This window comes from Coregonus clupeaformis, chromosome 30, assembly GCF_020615455.1.
Source record: "Coregonus clupeaformis isolate EN_2021a chromosome 30, ASM2061545v1, whole genome shotgun sequence".
Taxonomy (NCBI): Eukaryota; Metazoa; Chordata; class Actinopteri; order Salmoniformes; family Salmonidae; genus Coregonus; species Coregonus clupeaformis.
In genome coordinates, this window is record NC_059221.1 from 48,013,431 (window position 1) to 48,030,935 (window position 17,505).

Genomic DNA, 17,505 nt, shown 5'->3' on the forward strand with positions numbered 1-17,505 from the left:
ACTCTCCTATCTCTTCATTCTTCCCGTCTCTCTTTTCCCTCTCTCTCTCTCCTTTCTCCATATGTTGTTGTCTCTTTGCTGTTTGTCGCTCCAACTATGATTTACAAGTGTAGTTCATGAGCTACTGTTGCCAAGGCTTCTGCTCCTTAAAAACCTTCCCACCACTTGGGACTCCAACTGGCCTCATCTACTCTCATCTCCTAAACACATACTCTGAGAGACACACACACACACACACACACACACTTCTCATTTCCCACACACACACAAGCAGTAACACACACACACACATTATTTTAATCTCCCCCATACACAGACTCACACACATGCACACACACTCTCCTCTCCTCATCTTCCAAACACACACACACTCCCAACCACTCCCATAACTCAGACTACCTAGCTAGATTATAGAGATTACATATGTAAGATTACAGGGACATTTTAAGTGTTTAACGCAGGGGAAACTGCTCAGTGGAATTTGGGAAGTTTCAGTCAAACAACAGTCTACTGTAGATCATATAACGCAACTTTGTAAGACCCATCTCTCCTGTCATTCAAGATATCTTGGAAAAAGATTACCTCATGGTACACCGGAAGACAAAAATCAGTAATCAGCTGTGACGACCTGGTTTGATTGTTGATGTCTGTCTGGTGTTTACAGGGAGGGTGTTTGACCCTAACAAGCACTGTGGAGTCCAGGATCCAGAGAGCAAACGGTCCTGCACGCGATCACTCACCTGCAAGGTGAGACACACTGCCCTCTAACCTCTGACCTCACATCTCATTGGCTACACAGCTCATTCTGACCATAAGTGCACATTAATTTATTTTGCCTTGTGTGCTTTAATTTCCTTGATACCAGGGAAAACTAATTTAAGTCTAATTTTAAATGTGTTTTTATTGCCCTCTTGTGTCCACTTATTTTTGTTATTTACGTGTGTGTGTGTGTGTGTTCCAGACTCACTCCCTGACCCACCGACGGGCCGTCCCAGGCAGGCGGAAAGAGTTTGATATTCTCCTGGCGGAACACAAGGGCCGAGCGAAGGAGAAAGAGAAGGAGGGGGCGAAGGAGTCACAGGGGGGCAGTCAGAGCATCCCTGCCAACAACACTACCCCCTCCACCCTGCCCCACCACTGCCACAATGGCAGGACCGTCTCCACACTCAAACTGCGGCTGGCCAATGCACACATACCCAAGTAGGGGGCAGCACTGAGGCCAAAGTCAATGTATAGCTTCTATTCGTTCAATGGAATCATAGACTTGTTATGATATTTGTTCAATAAAGATGCTGTGTTTGCTGCTCAGTAATATTAGACCAAAGTTAGACCAAAGTTGCATAGTTGCAAAACATTCTACTGCACTGTTGGAGCTAGTAACAAGCATTTTGCTGCACCTGCTACAACACCTGCAAATCTGTGTACCCAACCAATTAACTTTGATTTGATTTGATTATAAAAATCTCTCAGTTCAGACTTAAACCACTAGGGGGTGCTGTAAACTACTGTTGATAGCAGAATCAGAATCAAAGTGAAAACAAACCGATTTTGACACTTGTTAAAAAATGTCTTCCTTTCTCTCCTCTCCTCTTTCTGCCTGTCTTTCTTTCTTTTTCGCTCTCTCTCTCCCCTTCTCTCCCCCTCTGTGTGCAGGGTACCTGGTGGTGGTGGTGCTGCTGTCTTATCCTCTACCCCCGTCCCCCCAGCCTCAACCCAGGACCCCCCAGCCCCTGTCTGGCAGAGGGCAGGAGGGGACGAGAGGGCAGGAGGGGACAGGGACGGTCGTCTGTCCAGTGATGAGGGCGACCCAGGAACACCAGAGGACCCTGACAGAGACATAGACGGAGACCGACCATCCTGCCACTACTCCACTCACCACCCTCGACCACTGGGGGTATGTACAGTTGAAGTCGGAAGTTTACATACACCTTAGCCAAATACATTTAAACTCAGTTTTTCACAATTCCTGACATTTCATCCTAGTAAAAATGCCCTGTCTTAAGTTAGTTAGGATCACCAGCTTTTATTTATTTCATAACATTCCCAGTGGGTCAGAAGTTTACATACACTCAGTTAGTATTTGGTAGCATTGCCTTTAAATTATTTAACTTGGGTCAAACGTTTCGGGTAGCCTTCCACAAGCTTCCTACAATAAGTTGGATGAATTTTGACCCATTCCTCCTGACAGAGCTGGTGTAACTGAGTCAGGTTTGTAGGCGTCCTTGCTCGCACACGCTTTTTCATTTCTGCCCACACATTTTCTATAGGATTGAGGTCAGGGCTTTGTGATGGCCACTCCAATACCTTGACTTTGTTGTCCTTCAGCCATTTTGCCACAACTTTGGGTCATTGTCCATTTGGAAGACCCATTTGCGACCAAGCTTTAACTTCCTGACTGATGTCTTGAGATTCAATATATCCACATCATTTTCCTTCCTAATGAGGCCATCTATTTTGTGAAGTGCACCTGTCCCTCCTGCAGCAAAGCACCCCCACAGCATGATGCTGCCACCCCTGTGCTTCACGGTTGGGATGGTGTTCTTCGGCTTGCAAGCTTCCCCCTTTTCCCTCCAAACATAACGATGGTAATTATGGCCAAACAGTTCTATTTTTGTTTCATCAGACCAGAGGACATTTCTCCAAAAAGTACGATCTTTGTCCCCATGTGCAGTTGCAAACTGTACTCTGGCTTTTTTATGGCGGTTTTGGAGCAGTGGCTTCTTCCTTGCTGAGCGGCCTTTCAGGTTATGTCGATATAGGACTCGTTTTACTGTGGATATACAGTGAGGGAAAAAAGTATTTGATCCCCTGCTGATTTTGTACATTTGCCCACTGACAAAGACATGATCAGTCTATAATTTTAATGGTAGGTTTATTTGAACAGTGAGAGACAGAATAACAACAACAAAATCCAGAAAAACGCATGTCAAAAATGTTATAAATTGATTTGCATTTTAATGAGGGAAATAAGTATTTGACCCCTCTGCAAAACATGACTTAGTACTTGGTGGCAAAACCCTTGTTGGCTATCACAGAGGTCAGACGTTTCTTGTAGTTGGCCACCAGGTTTGCACAACTCTCAGGAGGGATTTTGTCCCACTCCTCTTTGCAGATCTTCTCCAACTCATTAAGGTTTCGAGGCTGACGTTTGGCAACTCGAACCTTCAGCTCCCTCCACATATTTTCTATGGGATTAAGGTCTGGAGACTGGCTAGGCCACTCCAGGACCTTAATGTGCTTCTTCTTGAGCCACTCCTTTGTTGCCTTGGCCGTGTGTTTTGGGTCATTGTCATATTGGAATACCCATCCATGACCCATTTTCAATGCCCTAGCTGAGGGTAGGAGGTTCTCACCCAAGATTTGACGGTACATGGCCCCGTCCATCGTCCCTTTGATGCAGTGAAGTTGTCCTGTCCCCTTAGCAGAAAAACACCCCCAAAGCATAATGTTTCCACCTCCATGTTTGACGGTGGGGATGGTGTTCTTGGGGTCATTGGCAGCATTCCTCCTCCTCCAAACACGGCGAGTTGAGTTGATGCCAAAGAGCTCCATTTTGGTCTCATCTGACCACAACACTTTCACCTAGTTCTCCTCTGAATCATTCAGATGTTCATTGGCAAACTTCAGATGGGCCGGTATATGTGCTTTCTTGAGCAGGGGGACCTTGCGGGCACTGCAGGATTTCAGTCCATCACGGAGTAGTGTGTTACCAATTGTTTTCTTGGTGACTATGGTCCCATCTGCCTTGAGATCATTGACAAGATCCTCCCGTGTAGTTCTGGGCTGATTCCTTACCGTTCTCATGATCATTGCAACTCCACGAGGTGAGATCTTGCATGGAGCCCCAGGCCGAGGGAGATTGACAGTTATTTTGTGTTTCTTCCATTTGCGAATAATCGCACCAGCTGTTGTCACCTTCTCACCAAGCTGCTTGGCGATGGTCTTGTAGCCCATTCCAGCCTTGTGTAGGTCTACAATCTTGTCCCTGACATCCTTGGAGAGCTCTTTGGTCTTGGCCATGGTGGAGAGTTTGGAATCTGATTGATTGATTGCTTCTGTGGACAGGTGTCTTTTATACAGGTAACAAACGGAGATTAGGAGCACTCCCTTTAAGAGTGTGCTCCTAATCTCAGATCTTTACCTGTATAAAAGACACCTGGGAGCCAGAAATCTTTCTGATTGAGAGGGGGTCAAATACTTATTTCCCTCATTAAAATGCAAATCAAATTATAACATTTTTGACATGCATTTTTCTGGATTTTTTTGTTGTTATTCTGTCTCTCACTGTTCAAATAAACCTACCATTAAAATGATAGACTGATCATTTCTTTGTCAGTGGGCAAACGTACAAAATCAGCAGGGGATCAAATACTTTTTTCCCTCACTGTAGATACTTTTGTACCTGTTTCCTCCAGCATCTTCACAAGGTCCTTTGCTGTTGTTCTGGGATTGAGTTGCACTTTTCGCACCAAAGTACGTTCATCTCTAGGAGACAGAACGCGTCTCCTTCATGAGCGGTATAACGGCTGCGTGGTCCCATGTTGTTTATACTTGTGTAGTATTGTTTGTAGAGATGAACGTGGTGCGTTTGGAAATTGCTCCCAAGGATGAACCAGACTTGTGGAGGTCTACAATTTCTTTGGATTTTCCCATGATGTCAAGCAAAGAGGCACTGAGTTTGAAGGTAGGCCTTCAAATACATCCACAGGTACACCTCCAATTAACTCAAATGATGTCAATTAGCCTATCAGAGGCTTCTAAAGCCATAACATCATTTTCTGGAATTTTCCAAGCTGTTTAAAGGCACAGTCAACTTAGTGTATGTACACTTCTGACCCACTGGAATTGTGATACAGTGAATTATAAGTGACATCATCTGTCTGTAAACAATTGTTGGAAAAATTACTTGTGTCACGCACAAAGTACATGTCCTAACCGACTTGCCAAAACTAGTTTGTTAACAAGAAATTTGTGGAGTGGTTGAAAAACGAGTTTTAATGACTCCAACCTAAGTGTATGTAAACTTCCGACTTCAACTTTACCTGTATCTACATTTACATTTGAGTCATTTAGCAGACACTCTTATCCAGGGTGACTTACAGGAGCAATTTGGGTGAAGTGCCTTGTACCTGTCTCTGTACCTGTCTACCCAACACTTAATATTAAGGTAGCTATGCGCAAAAATATGTATAATTGTTTACGAAGGGTTTGTAAGTAATCACTCAATTTCAGCTCCTTCTAAAATATTTATAAACAAATAAACGGTTGATAAACTACTTGTAAATCCTTTATAAAGTGTTCCCTTATCTCTCAGTCTAATACCCAAACTGAAATCAACCATAAGCCCCTTCCCTAGAGCTGGGAAGATAAACCGACACCGACATTGCCCTCTTACCGAAGCATTTTGGTTACATCTGTAATTTTCGGTTATTATGCTACACAACGTTCCTGTAGATGTTTTTGTTCTAAAACCATTCTTTTGTCAACAGTAATGTGCATTAACCTGCAATATGCAATGAAAGTACAGTATCTTCCCTGTCCCTGTTTCGCTGCCCGGTCTCACTCCCTCTCCCCACTTTGCGTACCAAGTGAATGGACAGATGCATTCTGATAAGCGCAAGCATACAACCATTGAGCAACATTTCTAAATGTAATTGGGGAAAAACTATGTATTTTTTAAACTAATTTTACTGTTGTAAAAAAATATTGGAGATTCTCAGCTTTATGTGAGCATATTTTTTGTTTCTCAACTTTCAATTTTGAGGAAATAACACCACTTTACAAACAGAGTATGTAGTTGAGATGATGCGCTGGCGGAACGGCCATTTGCAGTGAATAAATCAAGTAGTCTATTGATGCCTACCAATGGAAAGTTTTTTGTTGGACATTACATTTACTGTTCGATCAATTACATGGCTATCTAGCAACAACATCATATTTTTAGAGTTAGCAATATAGCTAATGTGTTTTGAGTTCCCACTTCCTCATGTGGTAGATTGTATCATATGCACACAAAAAAGATTCAGGCAAATTAATCTGGTCCTCTGTAGCTCAGCTGGTAGAGCACGGCGCTTGTAACGCCATGGTAGTGGGTTCGATCCCCGGGACCACCCATACGTAAAAATGTATGCACGCATGACTGTAAGTCGCTTTGGATAAAAGCGTCTGCTAAATGGCATATTATTATTATTATTATTATTTTATTTAGTTGTTGTTAATTTTTTGTTGAATTTTTTTAAATGTTATACTTTTTTTTCTCCCCAATTTTGTGGTATCCAATTGGTAGTTACAGTCTTGTCCCATCGCTGCAACTCCCGTACGGACATGGTAGAGGTGAAGGCCGAGAGTCGTGCGTCCTCCGAAACACAACCCAACTGAGCCACACTGCTTCTTGACACAGTGCCCGCTTAACCCAGAAGCCAGCCGCACCAATGTGTCGGAGGAAACACCGTACACCTGGCAACCGAGTCAGGGTGCACTGCGCCCGGCCCGCCACAGGAGTCGCTAGTGCGCGATGGGACAAGAACATCCCTCCAGGCCAAACCCTCCCCTACCCTGGACGCTGGGCCAATTGTGCGCCGCCCCATGGGTCTCCCGGTCGTGGCCGGCTGCGACAGAGTCTGGATTCGAACCAGGATCTCTAGTGGCACAGCTACTAGACCACTGCGCCACTCGGGAGGCCCGGCAAATTAATCTCTAAGAGCCTAAAATAAATCGGATCATTCTGGATCCTATTTTGACATGTTGCACATCAAAATATATATCATGCATTCCCTGAACATGTTAGAGGAAATAGCTAACTTATTTCATGTCTTACTTGGCACTGGAAAAATCAGTCTAGATCCCTGCCGCTAATGGAAAGTAAAAAAAAGTGGTTATCGAACAAAATGGGTCAATTTATCGTGATATGACTTTATGTCCATATCGCCCAGCTCTACCCTTTCCCCCACACTCTTTGTAGAGATTTGATTGTGTAAGCAATATGGTGGAAACCTCAGCCGGACTGCCTAATGATAATGCTATAGAGCTATGCCTTAGTAATGACTTCGGAGCTATTGCCATGTCATCATACTGCTTGAAGTAGTGGTGTAACAATACACATTCGTACTGAACCATTTGGTACGGAGACCTCTGTTCGGTCCGCACTGTGAACACGAATGAATACATTAAAAATAACCTAGGCCTATAGGCTATGCCTACACTGCATTGTAGGCTTTCGCCTCTTGAGTAAATTTGAGTAGAAAAAAATATTTCAGGCTATTGCATTAAAACAACTAGAGCCTATGTGCACGTTAATCAAAATTAATATCTTAATTGCCGATTTCAAACTGTCCTTTTGTGAGGCGCAGCCGGGAACTAGTTCTATGGTGGGGTCGATAAACCAGAATTGGAGGATCCTCCTCCATCGTTTAAATCTCCAGTTTGGAAACATTTTGGCTTCCCAAAGATTACAACAGTGATGGACATAGAGTTGTGGTTTATAACCACAGAAATGTGCCTATGCTCGGTGGTTGAGAATAGGGGGGTTTCAGGCATCACCTTGTGAAAGTGCTCGAGCCATGTTACAAACTTCCCTCTTGCACCCATTTACTGTTGACCCATTTCAGCAAATAGGTAGTATCCGCTCTACAGTGATTTTGGAACGTATTAGACCCCTTGACTTTTCCACATTTTGTTACGTTACAGCTTTACTCTAAAATTGATTTTTTATTTGTTATAATCCTCAGCAATCTACACACAATACCTCAATGACAAAACGAGAACAGTTTTTTTGAAATGTTTGCAAATTTATTAAAAATAAAAAACAGATACGTAATTTACATAAGTATTCAGACCCTTTGCTATGGGACTCGAAATTGAGCTCCGGTGCATCCTGTTTCCATTGACCATCCTTGAGATGTTTCTACAACTTGATTGGAGTCCACCTGTGGTCAATTCAATTGATTGGACATGATTTGAAAAGGCACACACCTGTCTATTTAAGGTCCCACAGTGCATGTCAGAGCATAAAACCAAGCCATGAGGTCGAAGGAATTGTCCATAGAGCTCCGAGATAGGATTGTGTCTTGGCACAGATCTGGGGAATGGTACCAATAAATGTCTGCAGCATTGAAGGTCCCCAAGAACACAGTGGCCTCCATCATTCTTAAATGGAAGAAATGTGGGACCACCAAGACTCTTCCTAGAACTGGCCGCCCGGCCAAACTGAGCAATCGGGGGAGAATGGCCTTGGTCAGGGAAGTGACCAAGAACCCGACGGTCACTCTGACAGAGCTCTAGAGTTCCTCTGTGGAGATGGGAGAACCTTCTAGAAGGACAACCATCTCTGCAGCACTCCATCAATAAGGCCTTTATGGTAGAGTGGTCAGATGGAAGCCACATGACAGCCCGCTTGGAGTTTGCCAAAAGGCATTTTAAGACTCTCAGACCATGTGAAACAAGATTCTCTGGTCTGATGAAACCAAGCTTGAACTCTTTGGCCTGAATGCCAAGAGTCGCGTCTGGAGGAAACCTGGCACCATCCCTACAGTGAAGCATGGTGATGGCAACATCATGCTGTGGGGATGTTTTTCAGCGGCAGGGACTGGGAGACTAGTCAGGATCGAGGCAAAGATGAACGGAGAAAAGTACAGAGAGATCCTTGATGAAAACCTGCTCCAGAACGCTCAGGACCTCAGACTGGGGCGAAGGTTCACCTTCCAACAGGACAACGACCCTAAGCACACAGCCAAGACAACGCAGGAGTGGCTTCGGGACAAGTCTCTGAATGTCCTTGAGGGGCCCAGCCAGCCTGGACTTGAACTTGATCAAACATCTCTGGAGAGACCTGAAAATAGCTGTGCATCAACGCTCCCCATTCAATCTGACAGAGCTTGAGAGGATCTGCAGAGAAGAATGGGAGAAACTCCCCAAATACAGCTGTGCCAAGCTTGTAGCTTCATACCCAAGAAGACTTGAGGCTGTAATCGACTTGAGGCTGTAAAAGGTGCTTCAACAAAATACTGAGTAAAGGGTCTGAATACTTATGTAAATGTTATATTTCCGATTTTTATATTTTATACATATGCAAAAATGTCTAAAAACCTGCTTTTGCTTTGTTATTATGGGGTATTGTGTGTAGATTGATGAGGGGAAAAAACAATTTCATCCATTTTAAAATAAGGCTGTAACGCAACAAAATGTGGAAGAAGTCAAGGGGTCTGAATACTTTACAAATGCACTGTATATAAGCAAGCCAAAGCCAAAGTTTTCAATTAATTAGCCAATGCACCCTGTGTTGCGCTTACTTAAGTGACAGCCCATCACATTACCCTGGAGTGGGAGATGTACCGTGCTACAGACATGCCCGCTTTATGAGAGTCACAAGTGCGCATCTGGCACTGAAGGATGCAGTGTGATGGTGTGTTCATTACCAAGATGGAAGTGAGAATTTACCACATACTACTGGGAAAAATCCCCTCGAACGGCCCTCCAACTGGAAATTACTAGTGGGAAACTCTTCTGTCATCCTGAGCTCCCACTTCTCCCACATACTGACCTCTGACATCACCTACTAAGGAAATGGCCACTATAACAGCATTTTCTGCAGTTAAATGCAACAACAAAACATTATTTATAAAACGCAATCTATTAATGTTATTTTTAACTGTATAATAGCTGTACTTTTAGTTTAGGGTTGACACAGCTTGTGGGCCATTAGCCCATTTGTGTTTCTCGATGAGTTCAAATCACATGAATGCATCCAACTGGTATTTACAACTTCACAACTGGTAAATTCCCACCTCCCACATGGTTACAAATGCAGCATCAGAGTGGAAACCTGAGGCCCAACATAACAATCCTGTCACAACAGAATGCCAGGAACATTGTGAATGCTGAACATTGTGAATGGCATTTAAACTTCCCGCTGTCCCGAAACCAAACCGAACCATGACCCCAAAACCTCAACACGTGCCGAACCGTGGATTTGGTGAACCGTTACACCCCTAGCTTGAAGCCATCCATACAGGCTGATTTGATTTTTAAAAATGGACTGTGTTAACCCATCCCTCCGTGTCTCAGTGCTGTACATTCAGCAGCAGGCTGATGGGGCGTGGTCACTATGTGTTTGACCGGCGGTGGGACAAGATGAGGCTGGCGTTACACTGTATGGTGGAGAAACATGTCAACACTCGGATGTGGAGGTGAGGAAAGTGTGTGCATGTATTAATTGTACCAGTATAAATGATTTGCCAGCCCATGTTGGGGAAAATTGAGGTGTCGGGATCTGGGGCTCTCGGCCCAACTCTAATGTATTTACATCCAGCTTTAGACTTGAGATGCTCTATGGAGAAAGTGAGTTCAGCTGTCTAGGGAAGACACACAGAGACTCATAGACCCTATTAATAGGTGTGGAATGGCGGATGTTAGTATGACCTGGATCTGATGTGGCTCTGGCGTAGGACATCAGCAGCTAGCTCATATTCTAGACAGAAATGTCTCTGAACCCCTGTAAATCTATGGGTCAGTATTTCATTTTGGCTCTGGTTTTCTTAACGCTCTGCCTGTCTCTGTCCTCTGCTGTGTTACAGAAAGGTGCCCCTGGCTGCTGAGAGCCCTCTCTCCCTCGGGAGCCCTCCTATGAGCACTCCCTCCCCCAGCTCTCTCACCCCTCTTCCCCGCCTCTCCTCCCCCTCCTTTCCTCCCTCCACCAATGGAGCCTTCTCCCTTGGGTCCCACTCCACAACCTTCCCCCAGGATGCATCAGCAGCAGGGTTGTTTGGCATCAGGGACCCCTCCCAGCCCCTGGCCCCTGTCTCCGCCCTAGGGAAACCCCATAACGGCACTACCACCAAACCCATCAGGCCCCCAGGGGCCACTGGTGGCGCAGCCAAGAAGAGGAGGACCACCCTTCCACCTAGTTCTGACACTCTTAGGGGGAACAGCAGCAGCTACCACACTCTGACTCCCACCCCCATGCTCAGCTCTGGTAGGAGAAAGACCTTAGGACACAGTGCCAGTGAGGTGGGGGTCAGGGCTGAGGACTCGTACTCCAACCCTGACCCAACCACCACCACACCCTACCACCCCAGACCCTTGCCCCCTCCTCCCAGTCCCCAGCCTCCCCCCAGCCCCCTGGCCTACGGAGGAGGGGTGGAGGGGAGAAGGAGGAGGAGCCCCAGTGCATACGGAGGAGGAGGGAAGCCCAGTAAGATGGCCAAAGCAGCAGCAGGGCTGGACGGTCTCTTCAGGAGGAACAGCACTGGACTTCTGGCCTCAGGCCCAGAGTCACCTCGACAGGTAAACACACCTTCTAAATCACCTGGTTACTCACATGGTAACCCAACTGGTAATTCACCTCACTTGACTCAAATAAAAATAGCCTGCCTCATATTTATTTTTACTGTCATGGATTATACAGATTGATGTCGTTTTAGGATATGTGTTGAGCTTGACAGTCAACTTGATTCTTTCTTTCTCTCCCTTTCTTTCTCTCCCCCTGCTCTTCCTCTCCCCCTGTGTCTCTCTTTCCTCTTGCAGTCCAAGATGCATCATAGACAATAACAGGAGACATGGACAGAATGTTGGGCAGCTGCATGGACTAGTATCTGTGACCTTTAACCCAATGTCATACCACTGGGCCCTGCCCTCTTAACAGTGATGTCACTCAGCTCTGCACCTGTATCCAGGAGGGGTTCTGGGACTTGGAGTCATTGGTGGGTCAGAATGATTTGGCTCCTCCTCTCACACTGCCCATCCCATATTAGGATGTGTGGTTCCTCCCACAACCCCGCCCACACAGAGGTAGTCTCCATGGTTACAGGGTGAAACACTCAAATCAAGACACTCATCATCACAAACTGCCCTCTGAAAAGGGAACCTGCTTTAGTTTGGCATCTTTATCACCGCTCTACATGCATTTAGACATTTATCAACCAATCAGTTGGTTTTGTTGTTGTAGCTTCCCGTTCCTGTGTGGTCAGGTGGCCAGGAAGGAATTCCCATGTCCAAAAACTTCCTCAGACAGACCTATCTTGACAGCCCCAGCAGACATCCCCTCCTCACCACACACCCTTCTCTCCAGCATGCCTGTGTTCAAAGTGCACTTACTCTCCTCCTGGACTCCAGAGGCTACACAACAACCTGTCTTGTCACACAAGGGAAGACTTTATACTGACACTTTTTCATGAAATGTCTTTCAAAATAGGAAGAATTCAGGTTATCGAGGATTGTTTTTATTCTTCGTCTCAAATGTTGCAACACAGAGAGTGTCAGGACCTACACCCTAAATGGAAAAACGATGGTGTTGGATTTTTTAATGTATAATAATTTATAATTTCTTAATACATTTCTTACTGACCAGAGTAGAGCTACAAACGTTGAGCAAAATTATATTTGTATGTACATTTTAAAAGTATTATTATTATCATAGAGTTATTGTTGAAAATGTGTACATATATTGTATTATTTTTGTATTCATTATTAATCTCCCCTTACTAAAGCTAAAGTGTTTTACCCGCTAGGTGACGTGTGCACGTACAGTGCGCTCTTAATACGATGTTAGTATTTGTAAGGGTCCTTTTTGCCTGTGGTTCTCCCTTTTCACACTTCTTCCAATGTTTCTACCTTTCAACATAACTTCTTTCTCTTCCATTGGTCTTTGACAGATCTGTATATCTGCTTGATTGATATGTACATTACAGAAATGTACATATGGTACTAGCCAACTTCTTTAATACTGCTGGTTCCACTGCAGTGTGTTCTTCTGTTCTGTCAGTGATAGACACTACAGTGATGTAACCGCATGGGCTGCATCTCAATAGTCTAAAGTGTCTTCTCCTCGTCTCCACCTTCATTTTCAGATTAGGAAAGATGGAGGAGGAGTTAAAGCAATGTGGTGGTTGCCAGCCAGGAATTTGACTTCCGTCTAGCGAGTCCTTGTGATAGGAAGTTACTTTAGATTATTTAGATGCATATTTCAGAACAGTGATAGTGCCCCTACTGTTGCATAGATAGGGGAGTCTATTCAGTGGTTGCCTGAATGTAGAATAATACTTTTTAAGATCCTCTCTTTTGCACTTTTTCTCGTATGCCCAGATTGTTAATCTACTTCTATTTATATAGATATTTGCTTCCCACCAAGTATGAATTCTGTGGTGTGAAGACACGCACAATCAAGACAACTTCGTTTTTTTATTTGTAATGAATTTGGAAAATGTTCTATCATTTTCTTTCACTTTGAAAATGTCAAAGGTTTTGTAGATCGGTAGGAAAAAATCTAATGTATTCCCTTTTTAAATTGAATTGTAAGGCTGCAAAATGCGAAGACTGTGCAAGGTGTGTGTAGACTTGAACTAGGCAGTGTATATATTTGTAAAGGTGTTTTGTCAACAACAGTAAATATGAAGACTAGGCCTGTATTCCTTGTGACTCCAATCCCCTCTATAAACCAGTGTGCTGTAGGTGTAGGCTACAGTGTAGGCCAGGGGTATTCAACTCTTATCCTATGAGGTCCGGAGCCTGCTGGTTAATATCAGTTTATAACTCATCAATTACAAGTTACTGATCGATCACTGAAAATGTGTGCACTACTCTACTGGTTGGTCAGGTCAGGAGCCACCAATGCCCCTCTCCAGTCATTTAGGTAAACAAATGGCACGTGACTGACTAGGTATTATTCCTGAATGTTAACTTTGCTTCTCTTCCTCTCCTCGCTATTTTTACTGAGTGTGGAACAGCAAAGATGCCATCGAATTCAACTGCCTCAGAGGCAGTTGAATTCGATGGCAAGGTTATGGGGAGTAGCAGTACACTATGGGAAGATTTCAGTTGCATACTACTCGCGTCCTCGTCTCCTTCTTAAAACCCATTGGATAAAAAAGCCAGAGGTCCCGCCCATCTTCTCCTCCAATGGGTTTTGAGAATAACGGCAGGAGAGAGGACACGAGGAGTATGCAATTGAGATCTTCCCTACGTGTTGGTCTGAAATGGCACGCTGTTCCCTAGAGTGCACTACTTTGACCAATGCCCTACAGTTAAAGTTGGAAGTTTACATACACCTTAGCCAAATACATTTTTAACTCAGTTTTTCACAATTCCTGACATGTAATCCTAGTAAGAATTCCCTGTCTTAGGTCAGTTAGGATCACCACCTTATTTTAAGAATGTGAAATGTCAGAATAATAGTAGAGAGAATTATTTATTTCAGCTTTTATTTATTTCATCACATTCCCAGTGGGTAAGAAGTTTACATACATACAATTAGTATTTGGTAGCATTGCCTTTAAATTGTTTAACTTGGGTCAAACATTTTGGGTAGTCTTCCACAAGCTTCCCACAATAATTTAGGTGAATTTTGGCCCATTCCTCCTGACAGAGCTGGTGTAACTGAGTCAGGATTGTAGGCCTCCTTGCTCGCACATGCTTTTTCAGTTCTGCCCACATATTTTCTATAGGATTGAGGTCAGGGCTTAGTGATGGCCACTCCAATACCTTGACTTTGTTGTCCTTAAGCTGTTTTGCCACAACTTTGGAAGTATGCTTGGGGTCATTGTCCATTTGGAAGACCCATTTGCGACCAAGCTTTAACTTCCTGACTGATGTCTTGAGATGTTGCTTTTATTTTGTACCTGTTTCCTACAGCATCTTCACAAGGTCCTTTGCTGTTGTTCTGGGATTGATTTGCGCTTTTCGCACCAAAGTACGTTCATCTCTAGGAGACAGAACGCATCTCCTTCCTGAGCGGTATGACGGCTGCGTGGTCCCATGGTGTTTATACTTGCGTACTATTGTTTGTACAGATGAACGTGGTACCTTCAGGCGTTTGGAAATTGTTCCCAAGGATGAACTAGACTTGTGAAGGTCTACAAAAAAAAATGTGGAGGTCTTGGCTGATTTCTTTTGATTTTCCCATGATGTCAAGCAAAGAGGCACTGAGTTTGAAGGTAGGCCTTGAAATACATCCACAGGTACACCTCCAATTGACTCAAATGATGTCAATTAGCCTATCAGAAGCTTCTAAAGCCATGACATAATTTTCTTGAATTTTCCAAGCTGTTTAAAGGCACAGTCAACTTAGTGTATGTAAACCTCTGACCCACTGGAATTGTGATACAATGAATTACAAGTGAAATAATCTGTCTGTAAACAATTGTTGGAAAAATTACTTGTGTCATGCACAAAGTAGATGTCCTAACCGACTTGCCAAAACTATAGTTTGTTAGCAAGAAATGTGTGGAGTGGTTGAAAAACGAGTTTTAATGACTCCAACCTAAGTGTATGTAAACTTCCGACTTCAACTGTATATGCGTGCCCTGGTCAAAACAAGGGCACTTTGTAGGGAAATACAGTGCCTAAGTAGTGCACGATAAGGAATTGGGTGCCATTTCTGACGTAGACTAGTGGTATAGTGCAGTCTCCTCCTTACTACTCACCCAGGACATGGATGTCTCTCTGTAAGTAAGGCCTTATTTATGTATTCACTGTAAATAAAGCAGAACCATTTCCTTGGCGAGGTCTTACTATGAAATAGTCACTGGTTCACCTTATCAGTCTGTGGCAGCGTCCATTATGTGCTTTCTACTCCTGGGTGACTTTTATCCTGTTGTCCCCATGGTGTTTTCAACACATACAGATGTGTATTTTCAGGTTTGACCATGTTTTGGATAAAAAAAGTATATTTAAAATAATTGTTTTACTTGCTGTTTTGTCCTGTCCCTTCTTGATAGAATAACTCCACTCAGTTGCATGAGGATTCAGCATAGCAGGATAGTATTTCTATGGGAGAATCTCAATTGCATACTCCTAGCGTCCTCTCTCCTTGCCTCCTTCTCAATACCCATTGGATAAGAAATCAGAGGTCCCGCCCCTCTGACCTTCTCCTCAAATGGGTTTTTAGAAGGAGGAAAGAAGAGGATGTGAGGAGTATACAATTGAGATTAATTTGTTTCCCGTGGGGGGAAGATGTACACAATGAATTATACTTGAAAGAAAACAGACACCCATACATTCCATTTACTTCAAATAGTCCTCTGTACACTTGCAAAGTCCATCCCCCTCATTCCTGCAGGAGTGGCACTTTAAAGGCCTACCTAATATGAAATGTATGGATTGTGCCATATGGACTGGAGCTGTGAGTAAAGGCCAAGGTGGGTGTAGTACTGATGTTTAGGATATCTTGGAGTCCCCTTGTACACTTGACCACAAACTATCACTTGGTATACAGTCTAGTAGGTGAGCAAGAATCCATTTTGGAACTAGACCTGATAATTATGTTGCTGAACAAACACTGGCACCTGAGCAGGGTGCATCCCTCAGCTCATAATATATTGCGTGAACAACATGTTATGGTGTATAGCGATAGCTACTACAGAGCTGTGTTCATCCTTTCCTTCACAGTAGCCTATCCATCCACCTGTACAAAGTTGTGCTTTATAGACTATGCCTGTGTAGCAACAGGTGCCGCCTCATCTCCAGAATTGGTAGGCATAATGGAAGACCTTATAAGAGCCTTTTCTATTCACTTTTAAAATCAAAAGGGAATAGTTCCTAACTACCCACAAGTAGGCCTATTTGTGTGTTGCAAAGTGGTTATTATAGCAACAAAAATAGACAACTAGCGCTACAAAATGTCAAAAAGATGTCTGTAGGTAATATGGCAAAGGCAGCTTGCATGTAATTGATGACATAAAAGGTTTCCAACACTATGCAGCATGTCAATGAATTCAGAGGGCTTTCACCCCATTGCAAACAGCATTCTTATGATAATGGTTTAATGCTGGTCCTTTGGTTAATTGTCTGGCCGATAGCAGTGGCCACCTTTTGTTGTATTTCTCACTGGGCCTAAAGGACAGGGTCTGGTCTAGGGGATTATAACTTGAGATCTACTCAAATACCACAACAACCATATTTTTCAGAAGCCCCAATTTGTAGGCTATGCAAGAAGTTGGTTCAACTACTTTTAGACTGGTTATTAATACTATATTATGTGGACATAGGCTAAACAATATGTAGGCCTATAAAACCTGTTCTACTGAATCTAAAATAAAGTCTAAAACACACATCACATGGTGAGATAGTGCAGGCCTACAGCCATAACTTGTAGGCCTATGTTTGAATGATTAGCCTAATATTATTGATATTTATGAGTTATTGAATAATAGACTATCTTTGCGATGTCCACATTTCTATTCAGCACGTGATTAGCTAAACGGCGCTCAAAGCAGATTGCGGTATCATAGCAACAAAATGCTGCAGCACTTGCGAGCTAGGACCATAAAGTTATTGGAAGGCGCCATCATCATGGCATTCCATGGAACCTGTGGGTAGCCCCATCTCTCCACCTATCCTAGCTCTTCACTATTTAGCACACTAGAACATTTAATGCTGAAAATCAAATGTTCCTAAATGAATTCACAAATGTTGTAGAAACGTTATTACATTTGAGCAACATGTTATCAATCCATATGGGTAAGGTATTTGGCAAGGTTGCTTTTATGCCTAAATTAAACAAATGAAAACAAAAAT

General features: G+C 43.5%; 1 protein-coding gene across 2 annotated transcripts in view; it reads left to right on the forward strand.

Annotated features, from left to right (window-relative positions):
• atxn7l1 (ataxin 7-like 1) overlaps window positions 1–13,400 on the forward strand; it is a 32,718-nt gene extending 19,318 nt beyond the window's left edge. For both annotated transcript variants that reach the window (XM_041857316.1, XM_041857317.2), the window contains 6 exons: window positions 665–747; window positions 962–1,200; window positions 1,654–1,894; window positions 10,063–10,184; window positions 10,572–11,280; window positions 11,521–13,400. In XM_041857316.1, the coding sequence (XP_041713250.1) occupies window positions 665–747; window positions 962–1,200; window positions 1,654–1,894; window positions 10,063–10,184; window positions 10,572–11,280; window positions 11,521–11,544 (1,418 nt within the window). In that variant the 3' untranslated portion in view covers window positions 11,545–13,400. The remainder of the gene's footprint in view (window positions 1–664; window positions 748–961; window positions 1,201–1,653; window positions 1,895–10,062; window positions 10,185–10,571; window positions 11,281–11,520) is intronic.
• The last annotated feature ends 4,105 nt before the right edge of the window (window positions 13,401–17,505 follow it).